Source organism: Thermobia domestica, chromosome 3 (assembly GCF_964235325.1).
Source record: "Thermobia domestica chromosome 3, izTheDome1.hap1.1, whole genome shotgun sequence".
NCBI classification, from domain to species: domain Eukaryota; kingdom Metazoa; phylum Arthropoda; class Insecta; order Zygentoma; family Lepismatidae; genus Thermobia; species Thermobia domestica.
The window spans coordinates 145,048,392-145,071,446 of NC_137456.1; the positions used below are offsets into that span (position 1 = coordinate 145,048,392).

Consider the following 23,055-nt stretch of genomic DNA (forward strand, 5'->3'; position numbering starts at 1 on the left):
CCTTGCAAATAATAATAATAATAATAATAATAATAATAATAATAATCATAATCATAATCATAATCATAATCATAATCATAAAGATATGTTTACATACGTATATTAGGCATCGTTACTTCGAAATTTTAAAGTTAAAATTGTTTTATTTTTTTCTTTCATAACAATTTACGTGTGAGTGTAGCAAAGAATGCATCGAAAATAGAAGCATCAAACACAAGTTCAGCTCTCCTTTCGAATGATATGAAACAGTCTTTCCCCGCTACAGTTATATCGTCCCTTTCTGCTTCACCACGTAGAGCCCCAAAACTAGCACAGGCTACGAGTAAGATGCTTCAGTTTCTCTGACACACTTGCCTCCATTCCAGCCGATTGTAAGGATGTAGTAGAATATATATTTTTTCTGTCACGTTATAAGAGTGATTACATTGTTCGTAAGGATAAACGTTCAAAGTCCTGACCTGTGGAACAGAGTTACACGAAAAATAGGTGAGACAGATTATATAAACGAAGACAGCATGAATCAATTTAAATTACGCTGTTTCCAAATTCCTTATGAACATCAATCAAAGTTGCAGACTTCGAATTAAAAATATTTTTGTTCGATAGTTGCTCATTCCCATACAAGACTAAATTTCTATACTTATTTTTTTATTAATTAGAAGTATTCATTGAGAGGGTACGTGCCTTTGTGACTACGTAAAGAGCCGCGTATCTTTTAGACATATGATTCAATCATAATTGAAAAATAATACGGATTAATTGCTTCAAAAGAAATAGCATACTACTAATATTTATTATAGTTCTCATGTTGTATCAGATTTAGGGAAAGAGAGAAACTGTACCTTACTCTATGGGTGTCTCTGCCATGTGAAAATTGCGGGGATCAGAATGCCGTGAATTCTAGTAGATGCCCAACTAAAGCTACGTGAAAATTATGAGTAAATTGCAATCAACTTTACTAACGGGACCTACTATTCTCCCTGTAAAAACAAAATTCATCATAATTATCTTTCATCACTGGTAGGCTTCCTCCAAAAATTTAAATTTATGTACAATATGATTCTTAGAAGATTTCTACACCTTGATATAGGAATTATACTTTCAAAATAATATATTAATTAAAGATATATATACCTTCGTCGGTTTCCTTCCACAACATCTTCTACAAGTCATTCGAAATACAATTTATTCTCTGACAATGCCTTAATACTTTTTAATTGCTTCCATATTTTCACCCATTATTTCCAATGCTTTTCATTAATTATTTGTTCCAAGCTTTACGTTCATCTCAAAGTACAAATGTCGACAATTCGAGTATTTCTTGTCTTCTTGCAATGCCACGTTTCTTCTACTCCCTCTCGTACTATGGAAAATTTTTCATGTGAGTCTTTTCTATATCTTTTCATTCAGTCATGATATACTTCTCATCATAACCACAATCATCATTCACTATTTCTTCCGTTACTTCTACTTAAAGTTCACATTCCATACCTTCGTTAATAATACTACCTAGATATTGGAAACAGACACCTATTCTACATCTTTGCTCTAAGGTCTATTATAGCCTTAACAACATAACCACCATTGATTTAATCGTTTTCATACTTACATTATCCTCAGAGTCTTTCCTTATGTTCTTTCACATAATGTTAATTTTAGATTCTGCAGTAACAACGATTTCATCTGAAAGTAATTTTATTATTCCTTTAATCTGCAACAAACAACTGTTCCTCATATTATTAAAGATAATGCTGCATGTTCCTGAACATACTTTTTAACATATTCAGGATTTTCCATGGATGCTATGTCGGAAACAGTACTACGTGCAACCACTTTGTTCTTGAGTACAACTTTGGGCAAAACCCATGAATTCCTAACGCATTTGCGGGGGTGTTGTTTTATAGTCCTCATATATTTCGATTTTTTTAGCTAACAAAATCTTAACTCTGAAAGAAGTCTTAGGATGACACTTTTGATTTGATTGCAAATTTCGAACATTTTTTCTTCTTGTTCTGTATTCTTACTAAACTCAAAATATATATTATCTATCTTTTCGTTCTTCATTTCACTATACTTTTTTTGAACTTGATCAGTCACCCATCCTAGTTTACTTCCTTTTCCGCTGTAATGTATAAACTGTACAGTTTATTCTTAGTGTCATCTGTCTCTTCAATGTATTCTTTCCATCTTCCTCAACCTACAATAAGCTCAGTAAAGACTCTTTTCCAGCTTCGCTTTCTATATTGTCATAGTAGTTCTCTCTTGATACCCTTCTGTATTATTCCTCTGAAAGTAACCCTTATATATAATTCAAATTTCTCTATTTAAAAAAAGATATTAATGTCACCTTAGCTTCCATTATATATTTGCCTGTCTTTGTAGAATCGCCTTCTTTATTGTCAATGCAAGTTTCTATACATTCTTCTCTTTCTTTCTCTATTCTTTCTACGTCGTGGAATCCAATGGTTGGTTATTAATAAATGAGAAAGGTGTGTGCCTGCAGCCGAGACTGCTTTGAGTAAGCAACAACTGTAGCTTTAAAAAAAAATCAAAAACATTTCTTTGAAACTGGCACATGTCAGGCGAATATTTTAATCACACGAATCTCATGCTTAACAGTAGACAACAGACAATTGTTCTATCTATGTTTCTACTTCTTCCACATACAGATCTAAATACTTTCAGCATTGATCCATTTTACCTCATATTAAAAATATTGGGAGCACGCGTACCCCTTGTCCCCTCGCCAGAGACGACCGTGTTGCACTCACTGACCAGAAACTGAAAAAAAAATCAGTATATTGATATTGGCAGATTGCTTGGACGAGGAAGACGTTGCAGTTGACCCAAATATTCCGCAAAACACATCTGAACAGTTCCGATTGTGTGTGTTAGCACGTTATAATCTTGGAGTGTAAATATTATTTGTACCATATGATAGTGATATGTCTATCAACCAGGCCGCAGTGGCTCGATGGTAGACTGCTGACGTCTGGTGAATGGACTCAATGATTCCATCCATGGACCTATAATTTCCACAGAATTAACTCGATTCATATAACTGATTTATAAATAATGTTAGCAAAAGTATTCATCTATCGCACGAGTTGAATAATGTTTACAAAGTATTACCTGTAATTAAAGAAATGTGTGAAATATGAACAAAGAACAATGTCTTTGGCATGGCCTCTACGTACCCTCAAACCAGTTCAAATGCCTGTTCTTCACACGGGAAAGAATGCGAAGGTATTTAAATGGCATCAAATGTTTCAATTTAACTTCCCACGATTATGCCTATTAAGTCAATCTATCTGAAGTGGTCCAAAGATGGGGAAAATGGTTGCTCGACTATCTCCGAAAATTATGGAAATTGGAATGTGATGAACCTTGTGTGTGAGAAGGTCAATAACATCATTCACGTTATCGTATAGACCTATACAAGTGTTCCTGAACGGCGGCCATCTTTGTTGTTGGTGGAGTACCATTATTTGCATTTGCATGCGTTTAAGTAAACTACAGTTGCTCAGGACGCACGTATCAGACGAACTCCCAACAAAAACGAATGTTTCGAGAAGAGACTGAGGTATACGGAGAACATATACTCTTGCTTCTAAATAAATACGCTGGTTACAACCAATACATAAAATCTCTAGAAAAAGTACAGAAAATTACAACTTTAAAGGGGCTGTAATTTGGAATGGCATAAAGTGGGGGTTCATAAGTTTCGTGCTGAATACTATTCCATGTAACGAGCCTGTAGAAATATTCACAACTATGATACTACTGATTTATGGGGGTCCTAAAGTTTCAAGAGCCTAATTCGGGCCTAAATTTTACACAGTTTTAATAATGTTTGCTTCCACGTACCTCTACCTTCAACGTGCAAAAAAATATCCAATAAAAAAATATAAAATTTGGAACGATTTTTGCGGCGAAAATTATACGGTAAGCGGTTAAAGAATGAAGTCCATGTCAAACCAAACAAATTATTTCGTAACATAAAATTAGTTTGAATTGTAATTATACGAAGTATTAACTTGCTTGACTTGCCACATACTTCAGGTTATTTATAAATAACAGTAATGATTTTTTCTGCTTATAAGGGATTATTATTATTATTATTATTATTATTATTATTATTATTATTATTATTATTATTATTATTATTATTATTATTATTATTATTATCTGTTTTAAAAGATTTTGTTGAAGTACTCGGTTAATATTTTAAAAATGTTTTTAAATCCATATTTTAACAATAGAATCCTGTATAGATCAGGTCAGTATAGTGGAGAAGGCGAGCAGGTGGTTGCTCCGGTCGCTGGTGGCAAGGGGGCGCCGAACGAGCAAGAAGAAGGAAACAATTTTGAAAATGAGTAAACGGCGCGTCGCGTGGCGTCGCCCCGAAAAAGTATTGACCTTCTCAGTTGTCGGTTTCAATATTGTTGTCAATATTGTCGGTTTCAAAAATACAGATTTCTTTAAAAATTTCTTGCTTGCTGCGCTCCCAATGCAAACTTTTCAATAACAATCACAACAAGTGTTTATTTATTATTTAAAGAAAATTATTATATATGGTTTTGTAATGACGATGTGATATACATACCACTAAGTAATGACTTACAGAGTAAGAGGAAGCGTTTTCAAAGACAAAAACGGTCAAAATCTGAAATACATGTTCGGAGTGTTGATTGTGATGTCCTTGCTAAGTTAATCACGCTTTTCTAGCCAATCGGATTAATCACAACGGTGAGAATGAAGGTATGAAAATAAGAGGGGTGAAGAGACACATGCAAGCTGCTGATTACTGGAATATCAAAAAAGAAGAGAAACAAGGGGAAAAGTAACATTTTCAAACTTGAAGCAGTTGAAGAATAGGAGCTCAACGGGTCAGAACTTAACCAAACGAATTTCGTCTTTTTCAAACACTGATCACTACCTGTGATTTTTTTTATCCCATTGACATATGAAATGTTTCTAATTTGAAGGAATTTACTGGGATCATTTTTCTATTAACTACTTGTATCGGCAGGATTTCTTTTGTGTGCATACGTGTTATGTTTTGTGTGTGATTTTTATCTACTTATCTACATACAAAAGACATACACGCATTATATATAGACCCTATATATATGTGTGTATGTGAGCTAGTGTATTTGTAATGTAGTGTATTCTTAATTAACAATAAGTAATCCTAAATTCAGAATTTTCATTCGTTAAGAAATTAAGTAATTATTATAATTTCAAACACATGTAGTAGCCAAACTATATTTTCGATTCTACGTACAAACATTAAATATACCTCTCACTTCCATCGATCACTATTAAGAAATTCACAGAGATGATTCCTTCTGATCTTCCACAAAATATTTTTAATGTAAAACAATTGAAATTAAAATACTTATGTTGTCACATACATAATAAAATTTAAAAACTTTATAATTATTATCGGAATTGCCATCCAATTATTATAAAACTGTAACCCATTTCGCACATTTTAAAGGCACATAGTTTCTGATGTATTGAAATTTAATTTCTTATCGATAGTAAGAATCGTTTAAATAGTTGTTATTTTCATAACTGTTCTCCAAGTTATATATACAACCAAAGGTAGTTTTGTCAAGTTTAACAGAAAGTGCAAAATATACCTCTTAAGAACAGCTAGTACACATAATGATCGCTGTTAGTTGTTACAATGATCTGCCCAAGTAGTTTGATAAAAATTCAGTGCAGCATAACAACAAAAGCTGCTCTTATTTCTAAAAATAAATCGAAAAATTTGGTCAGGTGATTATAAGGGGCTGCGAATTCCACTTCGCCCCGGGCGCCAAAATCTCTTCCTACGGCTCTGGTATAGATTCAACTTGCCCACCTTCTTATAACTGAGTCTAAAGACAACAATAGACGGTAAAGGCACATAAGCAGAACTCTTTCCCATTTCAGCAGCGCCACGATTAGCTTTAAAATATTTCCGTAGCAAAATTTCAATTTCATATAACAGTTAGATATACATGTATCATGACACATCAAACGTTGTGATATATTTGAAACGAAATCAACGCATTCTTATACATAATGTAAGGATACAATAATTCGATGTTAATGCTGGTAGCCTACGAAACATAAAAGAACTGAGGACTACGAAACAAAAAAAAATTAGTGTTAGTTCATGACAATTTCATTATTGAATGGAGAAAGTTTTTTTTTTTTTTTTTTGGTGAAATTTAGTGGATTTCGAATTTTACACTCCAAAATCAAGTGTTGACTTGGAAATATTATTTTATCAACCCCCTACTGACTTCTACGTTTTGTTGGGAGCAGAAACAAGCCGAATCCTAGTAATTATTACGCAACGAATTTAGTCTCTTTCAAAAAAAAAAAAAAAAAAAAAAAAAAAAAAAAACAGAGAGACAGAGAGAAAATAGACATACAAGACCTAAAATATAAAGAATGTTGCAGTTGTAATTGTGTTATTTTTGATAAAATACTATAGTGTATAGATAATTATTATTACTATTCTAGGCAATACTGTGGGGAATCTTATAAAATGATTGTGCCTGTATTTTCGTCTCTCTTTATATCGAGATCGATTGGTATCAGAGTAGTGTTTCTTCCAGACATGTTTTTGGGGCGACTCTGCCTGCCCGGTGCTCTGAGAGTGTCCCCCGGAGGAGACCAAAATAATACGTCTATAATATCGTCACTTTCAATAAAAGGGCGTAACTAACACTTCCAAAATTTTACAGGAGGAGCAAAAGTAGATTTTGTGATATGTTCAGATCAACATAATTTTTCTGCTAATTTAAGGAGAGATAATATTTTTCACTTTTAATGCCAAAGGACAGGTTTCTCTTTTCACGTAAACGTTTCTTTCAAGTTCTGTTTTTCGTTTAACTTGACAAAATTACAAAGTTTTGCACTTACGCCTTTATGCTGTAAACAGATATATGTTAATTTCTAGTGTTTTTAGTAATACTGTGGCGTATGTTTTAATGCTTTATTGCATATTATTTCGTAACTGTGAACATAATGAACATTAAGAATACATTTTAATAATTTAATTACACTTTTTATTATTTTTTATAATTATAAATGTTTTTATTACTATAATGTTTTTTTAAGTTTCGCTACACGTCACAGAATATGAAAATTTAGATTAAAATAGCTACAACTAAAGAGATAATTATCTGGCAATTGTAATTCGATGTTTTATTCCTTAATAAATGTGCTTAAAACTTAACGAGACTCAGATTTTATTCGAAACTGTGAAGATAATTCAATGTTAAAATTTCCAACCCGAAAAGAAGATTAGTGCAAAGCATGTGTTCAATTTGAGAAGCTGACCGAAGATGACAAGGGATTAGAGCTGAATATCTATGAAAAGCATATACAAAGGAAGGAGAAAATGAAGAAAGGAAAGAGTCAAAGAGAAAATGAATGAAGCATATAACCCACAAACTGAATTCTTTTGATTTCACAGCAACATTATCCTGCGAAACAAGGATACTGCACTAGGGTAGAAAATATCATTGGAACATTAATGGACTATTTAGTCTCTATTGTATGGTATTTTAACACCCAACATCTTAAACTCCTTATAGATATTATTTTTCAGTACTAATTAAATACGATAAAACTATTTTGCTCTAACGAATTCACACTGCGTTGCTATTATTTTCGGATTTTAATCTATTATATGTTGAGAAAAAATATGAATATAAGAAAAAATATACAATTCCTTTTTCAGGTAAAAAGTCAGAATCCACATTACTATCATCTTCCAGCTCCGCACCAATCATCGTCGCTATACGCCAGAAACCTGCAGATATCTTCTTTTGCAATTATTTCGCTTTGCCTGTTAATTTTGATGACTTTCTTGTTCATCTGATACAATAACTAAGTTGTTTACTTTCTTAAAAAGTGAAAAAAACATTTTTATACGTCATTAACCAAGTTTGTAATAACGAAGTCGTAAATGAATCCAAATCAACAATCCGTAGCGGCATTTATATACAAAGACAACAAAAAATTACATACTCATTATGGCGTATGAACGCCAGAGTTTACTATCCTTTACTCACATTGTCCAATGCAGAAGGGCGTATGTGTCATTTAAGCCCTTATGCTTCGGACAACTTACTTAATTCTCTTAACACTCTTACGAAAATTATCCCGCACAGCTGAACAGTACACTCTACAGTCACAATAGTTTGCCACTAGCTGTAGACGATTGGCATCCATCGTAAAACATCTCAAATTCAACTTGTCTCAAAATAATAATAATAATAATAATAATAATAATAATAATAATAATAATAATAATAATAATAATAATAATAATAATAATAATAATAATAATAATAAAGATAATAAAATAAAAAATAAATTTACTCTCTTTTGTACTGAAAACTACGATATATTAATAAATGCATAGAATAGTACGATCACGGGCGGATCCAGGGGGGCGAATGGGGCGATTGCTTCCCCCAGAAAAGGAAACTTTCTTATTTTAAATGTAAATAAAACCCATCCGAGAGCTGTTAAAGGTAGCTCTAAGTAGCAGAATTACGACCTACCGCCCCCTCAGAAGTCCGTCCTGGATCCCCCCTGAGTACGATGTGAAAATAATATCTCCCATCCGAAAATTAAATGTCCCTCCTCGAAACATTTTTTTCTGAAAAACACTCTATCAGAGCAAAGGTATTTCATTATTTGGATCAGTTCCCAGAATAGGCTCAATGTCCAACCATAACACTATATTCAAACAGAAAGTGGGAAATGGGATGGAGTATAGTGTGGACTCATTTACCGTTCATTCGATCAGCTTTTTATCGGTATATTCTGAGAGTTGCAAATACTAATGCCTGATTTACGGTGGTTCATAGGGATCTTAGAAGACAATATTCTATGTTGAATATCTTTTCCTCTCATTCAGATGGACGTGTACCCATTCCGATCAGTTTATATGTGCATCCGTACTTCTTCTCAGAAAAAAGTGGAAAATATTTTAAATAACAAGTCAGAAATACCTAAGAACAAGCACACTTTACTTTAACTTAAACTCTAGGAGCAGCAAATAAACGTTGCAAAGGACACTTTTACCCCTTTCTGGTAGTTTAGTTAGAATCGCGTAAGTTAGGCTTATAAACCGTAACAAAACTGAAGATCACTGTTCTCAGTCCATTTACTCCATACGGCAAATCTTAAAAGAGCTTTTTCGAATTATTGGCTTACTTTTTCCAATTGATAGGTAGATTTGTTATCCAGGCCCGTAGACAGCTCAAAAATGTAGGGGGGCGGCTGAAGTTAGGGGGGCCCATCCAATCATATGATAGTTCATCACCGTATTATAGTTCATTTGCAAGCCTACCGTGAAAATTTTAGAGGGACCAGCAAAAATTTAGGGGGGCTCGGCCCCACCTAGACCCCCTCTAGATACTGGGCTGCTGTTATCGCCACTGACTTCATTAACATAGTTAATCTGTTAGCCTCTTAACAAGTAAGGGTGATATTCCGCCACTGCACTCAATAACTTTTGAGGGAAAGCGAATTTTAGAATTACGTTTTCGCATTAGGTAGCTAGAGTGATTACTTCAGAGGAGTCATTAATGAAGTCAGTCTGTTAACATACTAACAGCTAACGATGACTTTAATTTAGCCCTTAACTCATATTATAACTCTTGAAAGTGATTACTAATTTTTTATTCTTTTTTTCCGTAGTATAGTAAATAGATAGAACGATTAACTTGGTCGCCTTTGTTATTAGGGAAAATCCCTTAAGATATTCATGGGGAAAAGTTATTTTAACAGTGACTTTACAAATCGTAATTTTTACTTTTCATACGAAAGTGAATAATTGTAGAAAGCTAAAAGTTACATGTTGTGCCGTTAGCTGCCAGCCAACATCGTACAGTGATTGACATCTACCGGAGAAAATTATAACCACTGTTTTTAGTCTTCATCATAGCTTGAATTTATTCAATTTTTGCAAATTTAAAATCGGTATTCTGCATTATATTCACTGGTTTCTCATTTCTTTATTAATACTACTATTCACTTAAAGTTAACATAAAATCCCTCCTTCATTCCAAATATACATAATAACAAAACATTATTCGATATTGTGCAAATTACTAAGTCGTATTCGCAGAGTAATGAACGTAAAACTATACTTAATATCCCTTTTGTTACCAAGTGACAACACATTTGCTTAATTTACTCGCAGTTTGGACAGAGCGCTGGAACGAACATTTGACTCAGATGTATAAGAGTCTACCTTTTTTTTAAATTTTTTAACTTCACAGAATGAGTTTCATTAAACACACACAGAGAAAAAATAGGATGTGGCATACGTAAAATCGTATGATACATTTATTTATAAATCCTGTAGTTTTTGGACTTAACGTACAACAAACGTACAGTGCCGGATTTAGGTTTGATGGGGCCCTAAGCTATTGAAAGTAATGCGGCCCTTTATATACTTAGCTTTCTTTTTCAGCGGAAAACTGTCGCCGCTTTTTGAGTTTGAATTAATGCTATTTAGTAATTCATTGACATAATGGATATCTAAATACGTACGTTTACGCATAAAATATGTTTTTAACTAACGTAAATATTGATCAATTTACAACATTTTATAATCTTACATCATTTACAATGCATTGCAAAATTCTTTAGAAATCCAACTTACAGACTCATATTCTAGTTTCTGTAAGCTTGCTATAACATGAAATAATAAGAGGTGTCAATATATTACACAAACTAGTAATAAGTATACAGGGCAAGTCAAAATGATGGACCCAAGTTGAGAAATTGATTCTGTGAAATCTGATAAACATATGTTATTGTAAGACATGTACTTCGAACGGTTTATTTACAAAGTTTAGTTTCTACTCAAACTTTCCACTTTCTACGGCTAAGAGTCAGCAGCGAGCAGCTAAGGAAAATGGCGTTGGATGGAAGGCAAAGGGCTTTCTGTGTGCTTCATTATCACATAAACAAATCTGTGAAAATTGTACACATGACTTGACTCATGTTATTTCTTCATGTGGAGTTTTGTATAGGATCATGTTTACATACCACCATTTCCAACAACATTGAATGACCTACGTGTCCACATCACAGCAGCCATTGATGATATTGACCGCAATATGCGGGAAAAGATTTGGCAGGAAATAGATTATCGGCTTGATGTTTGTCGTGTTACCAGTGGCAAATCTAATCCAGGGCCAAAGGGGCCTAGGCCCCCAGTTTTTTGAGTAACAAAAATAATTTAAGCTATTATTTATATATTTTTGAAAGCCTATAGTAAACTCATGATATACTTATCATAGTCTGGATTCTGGGTTCCCCCCAGTTTTTACCTTCTAGATCCGCCACTGTGTTACGCGAGGTGCTCACATAGAACATTTGTGAATACGTTCCAAGAAAACTTTGATAGTTTACCTTCTCAGCACAAGTTTCATAATAACACATGTTTATTAGATTTCACACAATACATTTCTGAAATCGGGTCCATCATTTTGACTTTCCCTGTACATAGCATTCTTAATATTACACTATGTTATAACCACACACAATACAATTGTAGTTAATATAATGCACAGTGTGTCCAATATACAATGCAACCCGGAGTTTGGCATAGTAGAACTTTTGAACGTGAAGTGATAGTATACACGAATAATGGTTATACCAAAATGAAGCCTTATTCATGCACATATTTTTAAAGTAGGAAGCAACGATTGATCTGCAATAGGAACCACAAAGTTTTGCCAGATGTAACGAAAGCTGTAATTCCCCCCCCCCTTTTTTTTTTTTTTTTTTTTTTTTTACATGAAATTCACTCATAACTGATACGTATGGATATTCTGTCGTTAATTTTCAGTATGTTTAGTTAGAGTGGCTTGGAAACTATGGAGCAGAAAAAATAATTTTTCATTTCCACCGATAACTAATTGGATGAGGTCTCTGTAAGGGGGAACTAAGGTAATCGTAGTTTTCATAAATTAACACTCTGAATTGGCAACTTTGCTGATGTTTCAATGCATCAGAAGGTGTGTTAAGGATCTGTCTATGTTATGCAATTTCTGAAAACAATGAAAATCAAACTTTGAAATTATCATGATAAAACGTTTACTTATATGCACCCAGCACTACTGCTACTATCAGAAATGAGTTACTCTCTCTACACCGGATGCTGGGAGTGTCCCCTGTTTTGATTCAAACACTGATTCACACGTTTCATCAGGTTGACAGGAACTTTACGAAGATTAGAAGTGTCAATGTTCTCAATGGCACTGCGAATGTTCGTTTCCAGGCCTTGAATAGTTCGAGAATTGTTCTTGTATACCTCTTGCTTTAAATAGCCCCATAGAAATGAATACCAAAGATATTATCTCCGCTTTGGGCTGTTTTTTTTTTTTTTTTTTTAATATTTTACTAATATTTCCAGAGCTTGTTGTTTCATGTCTTTTTTTTTTTTTTTAATGAATCCACTGTTTCCAGCTCCGATTTCTTGTCGTATTCCAAGGAACACGAGAAAGGGTAGCACTAGAGTTAGGTCTATATCAACATACAAGTACAAAGCACCTAACACTTATCCTGTAAAGTTTTATTATAGTAGTTAAATGTAATGGCTGGGAAACAGGTTACCCATTAGAAACGGAGTTCTGAAACAGGAGTTCCATTACAAGTGGGTTGGGAAATAGGGGCTCATTACATGCAGGGCTGGGAAACAGGTGCCCCATTATGAGCGGGGCTAGGAAATGAGGCCTCATTATTAGCGGAGCTGGAAAACACGCCCCCATTACCAGCGGGACTAGGAAACAGGGACCTCATTTCAAGCAGTGTTGGGAAACGGGACCCTATTATAAGTAAGGTTGGGTAACAGGGGCCCTATTACGAGCAGGGTTGTGAAACAGGATACATAACAATACAAAATACCGTTCTTAAAAGTGCGTTTTATCTTTTTTGCTTTCTCTTATTATTTGGAAAATATGTTAGTCAGTTTTTGTCTTTAAAATTTTTGGGGTTCGCCGAGAGAGCTCCTTTAGCTCGTTTAGCTTATACGTAAATCCGGCACTGCAAACGTATAACTGAAAAAGCAAGTTTTATAATATTTTCTGTATAAGTGTTCATCTGTATGTACTTTCCGTATGAAACAATATAGGCGGTCAGGATATCACATACAAATGGACGTATATAACATATAGTTGACGAAGGTAACATACATATATGTATGTAATATAAGGAAGACTGTTAGATATCAGACATCCTGCAACGGCATGATATAACATCTAAGGACAGTGGCTATATAGCATATGGATAACGCATTCTCCGTACTGATTTCTGTAGTAAGCAAGAGGATTCCGTATATTTGTACAATATATTGCTGTCCTAAGAAAGAATTTTTCTCATTGCAGAACATTCGCCTTCAATAGATACATCAAATTGAAATTAATGTATATCTGTTTCTCGTATAAGGCTTTAAGAATAATAAACCTTTCCCCAAGCTTGTCAATAATAGTTATATTTCATACCATTTATGTTGCATTGAGGTACGGTATATGGAAAGCAGTTATTTATTTGTTAGTTTAACGTCTCATGAGTATGCATCATGTCTAACAGGACAGACATAGTGATTCTGAATGAAATACTCAATTTAAGAACGTGGGACGGGAATGTAAACCCTGAGCGAACCTATGTACTGTATTTGTTCACCACAAAACTCTTGAGGAAGCTGGAATAGAACTTGGGACCCCAAGCACTACAGGAGAGAACTCGGACACAGAGCCACAGAATCTTTCGAAATCTTTCGTGTTTGTAGCCGATCGAGTGATTTGTTATTTCAACATTTGGCTTGTCGTTTTACAACAATGAAACACTAGACACAACAATGCACTGTTATTTTATAGGTATGTTAAAGGATATGTAACCCAATGATTTTAACAGAATCAATTAAGAATTTCCAAATGAAGAAATAGGTTGAACAGTTAGGATAACATCAATTTATATCACACTTCTTGAATACCCTGAAATTTTTGTGCTAATTACTGCATTTAAAATTTGAAAATTTAGGTGAACAATTTTCTTAGACACACATTAAATATATGATTATGAAATGCCAAATTCGTTGTTATTAGGATCACGCAACTTAGATCTATAATGTTGCAATGTTAGTAAGACGTATTCACGTCCGTTACTCCACACTGTAAATATCGAATGAGAGCAAATTTTGAATTATAGATTGTTCTTGCAATAGATAGAACACAGAAAATATATCGAACTAGTTTCTTAATCCGTTAACATCTTACGTCAAATCCATTACTGTACACACGATAATTCCTGAAAGAAAGCGGGTTTCTTAATTAATTATGTTATTTTCTTCTTCTCTTAGGTAGTTAGAGCTATTATCTGGGCCGAGTTCATTAATGGAGTAAGTTCATCATGTGTACCTGTAACTTTCATTGTAGCCATAGATAGGCCCACTGGCGCAAATCGCGAGGGGCCGAGGGGGACATGTCCGTCCAATCTTGGACCTGGGGGGACTGTCCCCCCAATAATCTGACTTAAAAAGTGCTTCTTAGGATAAGTGTTACGATTTGTGTCCGACTGCCACAAAGGAATGGAAGATGAAATTGATTTTTCTTGGCTTTTCCATTTTTTAAAAAGAATCTTATTCTGTAGTATTTCAAACTGAACTGCGTGCTGTAGTGCGTTTAGTAATCTCATCAATATGTATTAATTCCACTTCCACTACTTGGGCACAAATTACAATAAATGCGAGAGGAGGATATGCCTCTCTCCTCATGCCCCTCTCCTCATGCTGGAAAGTTGTCTCAACTGTAGGTATGGGCAAAAATTCCGGGGAAATGGGGAGACGTCCCCCCAACATTGGAACTGGAAGCTCTCCCAATAATCCGATTTAAAAAGTGTTTTTTGCAGATAAGTGTTATGATTTGTATCCGACTGCCACAAAGGAAAGTGAGATGAAATTTGTTAATCTTGGCTTTTACATTTTTAATGAAAATGAAGGCGTGCGACTGTGCGTGACGTAACCTGATATGAAATCTTATCTCCTCCTCTCCCCTAGGCCCTAGCACACAAACATTATATAGACTATCCAATGTCAGTAGAACCCATCCTTTCAGTAAATGTGCATTTAATCTATTTGTAGTATCAGCCTAGGCATCTACTCATGCTTCGTAAGCTAACTAACTCTATTGCCTATGAACCCGGAGGTTCAATGTCGCGTCCACAACAGCGCTCCACTGACTTCTATCCTTAGCCAACTGGGTCTAGTTTCTACTTTGTATTCCTATCTCTGCGATATCCTTCTTAATATTGTCTTCCCATCTGCCACCAGATCTTCCTAATGGTCGTTTTCCGATTGGTCTTAGCGCTAACACTTTGAAAGCGTTCCTACTTTCTTCTATCCTGGCTATATGTCCTGCCCACTTAAGCCTTCTAGACTTGGTGACCCTAACAATCTTTGGTAAGCAGTATAATTTATCTAGTTCCTCGTTATGGCGTTTCCGATATTCCCCATTCCCGTTCCTCTTGGGTCCAAATATTCGTCTGGGCAACTTGTTCTCAAATACTTTCAGTTTATGTTCTTCCCTCAGAGTAAGCGACCATGTTTCAGAACCATACAGAAGAAAAGGTATGGTTATCGTTTTATATATTTTAAGCTTCAAATTACTCGACAGAATTGGCGACGACAAGAGACAATAAATAGTTGATGTATCGGGCTACTATATTCCCACTTCTTTTCGAGTATTTGGCGAATGGTAAATATTTGGTCGTTAGTTGATCGATTTCGTCTAAATCCACACTGATAATCTCCAATTATTTCATCTTCGTATGGGATCAATCTTGCAAATAGAAAGTTTGAAGGGATTTTATAGGATGTTGACACAAGAGAGATGCCTCGAAAATTATTATAGTCAGTTTTGTCGCCTTATTGCATTAAAGTATTACTTAATATTTTAACGCATCCATAATTTGCTGTATTACGGTCCCGACGCACTTCCATGTATTTAGTTTTCTCTGCATTTACCTCTAAACCTATGTCCCTGCAAGAGTTTAATAAGATCTCTGCATTTCTTCTATTGTTCTCATATCATCCCCTATTAAATTTACAACATCAGCATATGCCATAATCTGGTGAATACCGTTCAACTCTAGGCCCTGGTTCCTATCTTTGATTTTCCTTATAGCGTATTCCAGAACAAAGTTAAATAATAATGGCGACAACGCATCTCCTTGCTTCAGTCCATTTTCGACGCGAAAGCTCGTGGATAGAAATTTTCCTACCCGGACTTTACTTTGGGATTCATTTAAACATATCTTAATTAATCTAATTAGCTTTCTCTGTATTCCAAGTTCTGTAAGAACGTTGTATAATGTTTCTCTCCTAACCGAGCCGTACGCCTTTCTAAAATCAATAAATAGTTGATGTACCGGGATATTGTAATCCCATTTTTTTCGAGTATTTGGCGAATGGTAAATATTTGGTTGATAGTTGATCGATTTAGTCTAAGTCCGCACTGATAATCTCCAATAATTTCATCTGCGTATGGGGTCAATGTTGCTGATAGAATATTTGAAAGGATTTTATAGGATGTTGACAAAAGAGAAATGCCTCGATAATTATTACAGTCAGCTTTGTCGCCTTTCTTGTGAATTGGAACAATGATTGATTCTTTCCACTCTTATGGCAATTCTTCCTTGTTCCAGATAAGGAGAATGAGTTTGTATATCTTGTTCCACAATTTTTCGCCTCCAGCTAAAATTAACGCAGCCGGAATTTCATCTACACCCGGAGATTTGTGTTTCTTTAATTTCTTTTCTACTTCTATTCGGTTGGGTTCTGGAATATACGGTTGTGCGGTGTGTATCTCCTTTTCTCCACGCATACTAGTTTTTGGTTGAGTGTTAAGCAAATCGTCAAAGAAATCTTTCCATCTATTTAAAATGCTATCCGTGTCAGTGAGAACTGTACCATCAGATTTCTTTAATATATAAGCACGAGGATGATAGCCTTTCTTAAATTCGCTGAACCCCTTATATATGTCCCGGATGTTTTTAATTTTACTATTATCTTCAAGTTCCTTAATTTTATCTTTCAGAAAATCGTGTTTCTTTGTTCTAAAAGTTTTGGAAGTTTCCCGCCTGATATCTGCGAAATTTTGTGTAGTTATTTCATTCGGAAGCAGCAACTCACAAGTCAGAAAGGATGGGATAAGTAGGGTTCATGTAGGACATTTTTGTTGAATCAATTTATTGAAGACGGTATGCAAGCGATATGCAACAGCTACTTAGAAGCAAATTCATCATGAAGATTAACAAGAGCAAACCAAAGTTATGACATGCAACAGAAAACAAGCAACAAAAAAATGAAAAAAAGAGATCAATACAATAAATTACCTAGTACGAGAACTGGAGGAATTGTGTTACATATGTACTAAAATAATTTGAGATATAAAGTGCGAACTAGATATAAGATCCTGGTAGCTCAGGGAAGAAGCGATTTAAGAGAAAAATAAGCACTTAACCGGAAGCATTGGCGTAGACCGGAAGGAAAGACTGACCAAGCATATGCGGTACTATAGAAAAATGTTGAAACTTGGGTATCGTGCATTACTTCAAATGGAAAAGTATTGGAAATGGTAGAGAAAAAAGAGAGTATACGAAATAATGTTTTGAAAACAGTGGATAAGATGATTGGACAAATTATGAAACGTGAAGATTTCAAGTTAGTAGCTATGGAGGGAATTTTAGAAGAACAAATGGATAAAGGAAAGATAGGATTGAAATATATGGACCAGATAATACAAGGTATAGGAAAGAACTGCAAAATATGTCTGGCTCAAAGCTGCTTCAAGCCAACTGATAGCTTGCTGACCTAAAATGATAATGATAATAATAAATAGAATACAAGATAAATATTCACAATATCAGTAAAACATACCATGAGATGCTTCATTCTACTAATACTTAAGAATATGCCAACGTTTGGAGTCGCACTGAAATACCACTTCTCGTGAAACCAGCACAGTCAGGTAGTATTGGGTTTGGTTCGGGGAAGGATAGATAACCGTTCGTACTCACCAAATGACGTTGGCATTGCAGAGACCATCACGCGTCCTGAGAACAATTGAGGAGCCATTTGAAAGAAAGAGGTATTATACTCCCTTCCAAAATACCAAAATTAACAAACAAGAGAGACAATTTATTGACCACATAACAGGTCAAAGTCATGAGTGGAACAAACTGGTTGGTAGGCCGTGACCCCTAAAGGATGTTGCACCAGTAGTTTTTATTTTCTAATAGATAAGATTAATTTTTAAGTTTACGTTTGGCATAAAACTAACTGTTAAACTTGATCTCAGCCCGAATTTGTAAGTAAATAATAACTGAATATTCCAGTAACAAATGCAAATATGAAATTAAGCTATTGATTATGGAAATACAATGAAGGTGTCCATACTAACTGAACTTTCAAGGAACACTAGGGAATAGGGAGCTCACTAGCCTTCAACATTGAGTATGTTATAAGAGAAACTTAACAATAAGTTAATCAATATCTAGGAGTTGTAGGGTATACAGTAACCCAACTTCTTTTATTATATTACATTTTTTTCTAATAATACATTTTTCGTTTTCAAAAGTACTATAGAACAATAGTACATTAATAAACATATTTGTGTTTGATTGTTACATGTATAGTATTTGTTGCTAACAGTGAAATCTTAAAAGTAATATAATAAATTAGGTCAAAGTAAATCCATGCAACTTACGTATTTCCAAATACAGTAATTCGTTTTGCAATGATTTTAATACAGAATGCAATATAACTTTTGCTGCAATAAGTGTCATGAACTCTGATATTAAGTAAGGATGCATTGAAAGTGATTATCTTAATCGCAATGAAACAACAGGAAGCAGGGAAATAGATAACAGACACACAAACAAAGTCCAATAGATACACTTAAATTCTCTGGTACACAATATATGTGACAATAATTAACATTGTGAAAACCATTTCCGTCCCCAGTTCATAGATAAACTGATATCTTTCCTGACCTTGAAATAAATAAAATATGTTTAGCAGTTTGGTTAAACTAAATTTATGCATTCACTTTAGCGACACATGCATTTTCTGTAGGCTTATAGGGACGGATAAAATTGAGATACTTATAAAAAGGACGGGGCTTTAAGGTAATCGTGAAAAACATTAGAAACATTTTAACTCATTACCAACACGAGAAAAAATGTAAAACATATATTATTTAGGAAATGGAAAGACATTTTAACTCTTGTCATAGAATGAAGGTGTAATGGTTATTGAGAAACACAAACAGGTAGTATATTTATAAGTAACAGTACTTCTTTTTCATTTCTTTTCCTTTATCTTCTTTCAGTGATAGTGCGAGCAGAAGACACGTAATGCAGTATATGGAATAGACACCCACGGATAATAAATTCAGAATGACAAATAAAGAATTGATGGAATGAAAAATTGTTCGCTCTTAGTTTAACTTCCAGATCAGCACAGACGCAGTATGAATCTTGAACCTGCAGCTTCTTGTGTTGTCCAAACCACATAATCTTCTACTAGGAAATGAACTCGGTTCTCCGGTGCTGAAGATGTATACCGAAACCATATAGTGGCGATGAACTCCAATAAAATAGTAAAGTACGAGCGAAAAGATATAGGCCTATCTGTTAGAAAATCAACAGCAATAAGAATATCCACTATTACTAGGCTCTTAGGCTTGAAATGAAGATTTCACTACAGGTTTCACATAGCTATGTGGTTAATGTACCAGTGTTTGGTGCGGGTGATCCTGGTTCAATTATCGATTAGTGTAGAAATGATTCTGATATCAAATTATACTGTATAACAGGGTTTCATACAGTCTCAGAACTGAGATGAAATTCTGAGTTTCTATTAACCGATATCCTGCAATTTTTCTATCGTTATCAAAATACTAATTGAGTACACATATGTCGGAATGGAGCGGAATATATATTGTACGTTTTTCACTCGTAACGAAATATGTAAGATTTTTTAAGTGTATAACCAACAGTGAAAATGGTTTCCAGATTACATATTCAAGATGCTTGAAATTTTAAAGAAAGTCTTAAAGGAATAATCATTATACAGAATACATTGATGGACAATGTTAATTAGTTTAGTTAATGAAATAGATTGCATTAGCAATGAAGAAAAAAGCCAAATGTAACAACTAACCTGAATCTGAGGAACTGTAGGTACTTGGTATATAAGTTGGATCCGTTGAAGAGTCACTTCCTAAAAAGTCTTCAATCATTTTTTCTTTCTGTTTCACATTCTGAATCTGTGGTGAGAGTTTCAGCTTCTGTTTTCTATTGCACAAGGTCAGGTTCACGGTTTTCGGCCTTGCTTAATACAAGATCCAAAAGTTTACGAGACCTATCTGTTACTTTTCCTTTATAGCAGAGCAAGGAAAATTTCCATTTCTTGCTTCTTACAACACTTACTTTTAAAAAACATTCAGCAGAAAGAACTGTTTTTATGTGGCTAAAAAATGAAAAAGGAAAAAACGCTCAAAAAGGTTGCCGCATACAGTACATTGTTCATGTCACTTGTTGGTAAGTGAAACAACAATCGAAAACTTGAAGCGTGGATGTCCATATAAATCTTCATAGCATTTCAATAACGAGGAGGGAGTCCACTTACGCCTCTAGAACTCCAACATAAAGTGGGCACCCGCTTTTGTATATCCCCAATCACTCTGCATCTAGTAGTACTACCGCGTGAGCTAGATACACTGATAGGTCATTCTTTACTTAGTAACAATTCGTCAAAATCTTAAAAACGCCAAAAATGGACACTCGCCCTTAGTGAACTAAGATATGGATTTGAAAAGTACATACTTCTTCAGATTTGATTCCACCACAAAGAAGCCGGAATTACGGAAAGCTCTTAAATAACAGATGCATGCAATGTGTTCGAAATTATATACATAAATAAAGTATATATGGAACATATTAGTTTGGGTAGGGTAACGGCGATCTTGCCTTCCTTATTTATTCTTAACTGAAACCAGTAAGGAACAATTTTTAAAGCTAAAAACCCCTATTTAATTAAACTCCAATGTTTTATAGAAATTACCATGAAACATTTCCTGTGTGAGCGTAAATCCACTCTACATTGAAAGGTAGGGTCTATATTAACCGCTCATACTTGATTAATTATAATCCCAAGCAGTACAGATTTCAAGTAAGACCCAAGGGAATATAACGCGGTTTGTAAAAATATAATAATTTTATGAAATGTCTTTTGTATTTACAAGAAATAATTTAATCACTCGCTTTTGACTGCACTTACCTTCGTGCAGTGGACAACAAAACAAATGAACGTCTTCGTAACGAATTCAAGTTTAAGAACGTTGAACATCGCTGTTAGCTTTCTTGTGAGTGCTAAACAAAGATGTTGCAAGAACTAGGAACAGCAGGCTGTGTAGACCGTCAGCCAATGACGTGAGCATCACAGTACGAACTATCCAATGAATCCCGTACGTTCAGTACACGCAGTCCTAGATCGGTTCTAGATGGGAGATCCTTGAAATTTGAAGATATTACAGTGGTACGAATTCCACCTCTGACCCTAACTCCACGCTGCGTATAGCGTTTTGTTGCTTAAAAGGGATGTTAAAAAAAGAAGATCCACTCATCTGGTTGCTGATTGCACAATCGTTTATACGAGTAAGCCCAGGTTTTACCCGTAGTGATAAAGAGCATAACTGTTATTGTAATCATGGGCGGCGATTAGGGGGGGGCAAGAGGGGGCAGTTGCCCCCCCACTTTTTTGAAGTGACCACTTAACTCTTTTAAATTATATCATCTATTTTTCTGTGATAGGCTAAAATCTTCATTATTCGATTTAAAAAATACCAAAAAAAGCTTTTTACTTCTGTTTTTCTCAATCCTGGAGGCATTGTAGAACACGTTACATATCCTTTCACGCTTTTCTGCGTCGAGATGTAGTGTGATGACGTCATAACTTAAAAATATTTTTTGTTATTACTTTTTTTATTACTTTTTGCAGGGCTTACTTTTGCACCTACAAGATTGAAATTTTGCACACACATTCAGTGCACCCCTTAATATTTTGTGCATTCTTTTCAGATTTCTGCGGTAAAACAGGGGGTGCGGAGGGGCAAAAAGGTAAAAAAGTTATCTTTTTAACAAAGATCCCTTTTTTCGCGATTTTCCCTCCTCAGATACATGATGGAGACATGTGAGTGGTACCGTTTGAAAGGCTGTTCTGTTCTTTACCTGAGATCCTTTTATATACAAGAATCTGGAGTATTGTAGAGATATTTTTGGTGGACTTACTTTTGCACCTCGAAGATTGAAATTTTGCACACACATTTAGTACACCCTTTAGTATTTTTAAGATTTGTTTCAGATCTCTGCGTTAAAACAGAGAGGTACAGAGGGGCAAAAAAGTACAAAGAAGGAATATTTTTTAAACAAATAATCCATTTTTTCATTATTTTCCACCTCAGGTACAAGATGGAGACATGTGAGTGGTACCGTTTGAAAGTATGTTCTATTCTGAAGGGAATGATGTACGAACAATGATTCTAGGATAAATAGGGATGTCTCAGGAAAATTTTATATTACATCTGGGTCATCTGGGGCATTGTGGGAACATTCTTAGCTCATTGGTAAACATTTTCCCGCACTTAGTTTTCAAGATAGAAGCTTGAAATTTTTATACACGTTTAGTACACCTCTTCGAATTTTCCAGTTGATTTTGAGATCTGTGCGTTAACATAGGGAGTCCAGAGGGGATCAAAGTTTGAGAAAAATCAGAAAAGATCCATATTTTCCTCAAAATTTAACGCCTTAGTGACGTGATAGGAAAACGTAAATGGAAACGATTGAAAGATTGTTCTATTCTGAAGAGAATGAGGTACTTACCATGATCCTAGGATAAATAGGGATGATGAGGTAGCGGATTGACTGAAATTCAATAATTTACCTTTAAAAAGCCATAAT

At 34.6% G+C, this 23,055-nt stretch overlaps 1 protein-coding gene across 3 annotated transcripts in view; it reads right to left on the reverse strand.

The window, feature by feature from the left end:
• The window catches only part of LOC145681530 (uncharacterized), a 196,087-nt gene extending 174,632 nt beyond the window's left edge, over positions 1 to 21,455 (reverse strand). For 2 of the 3 annotated variants that reach the window (XM_081753173.1, XM_081753174.1), the window contains exon 1: positions 21,377 to 21,455. In XM_081753173.1, the coding sequence (XP_081609299.1) occupies positions 21,377 to 21,445 (69 nt within the window). In that variant the 5' untranslated portion in view covers positions 21,446 to 21,455. Of the gene's footprint in view, positions 1 to 18,800; positions 18,879 to 21,376 lie in introns of those variants that run through there. The other variant, XM_081753175.1, reaches the window with a different exon arrangement.
• Positions 21,456 to 23,055: the final 1,600 nt, after the last annotated feature.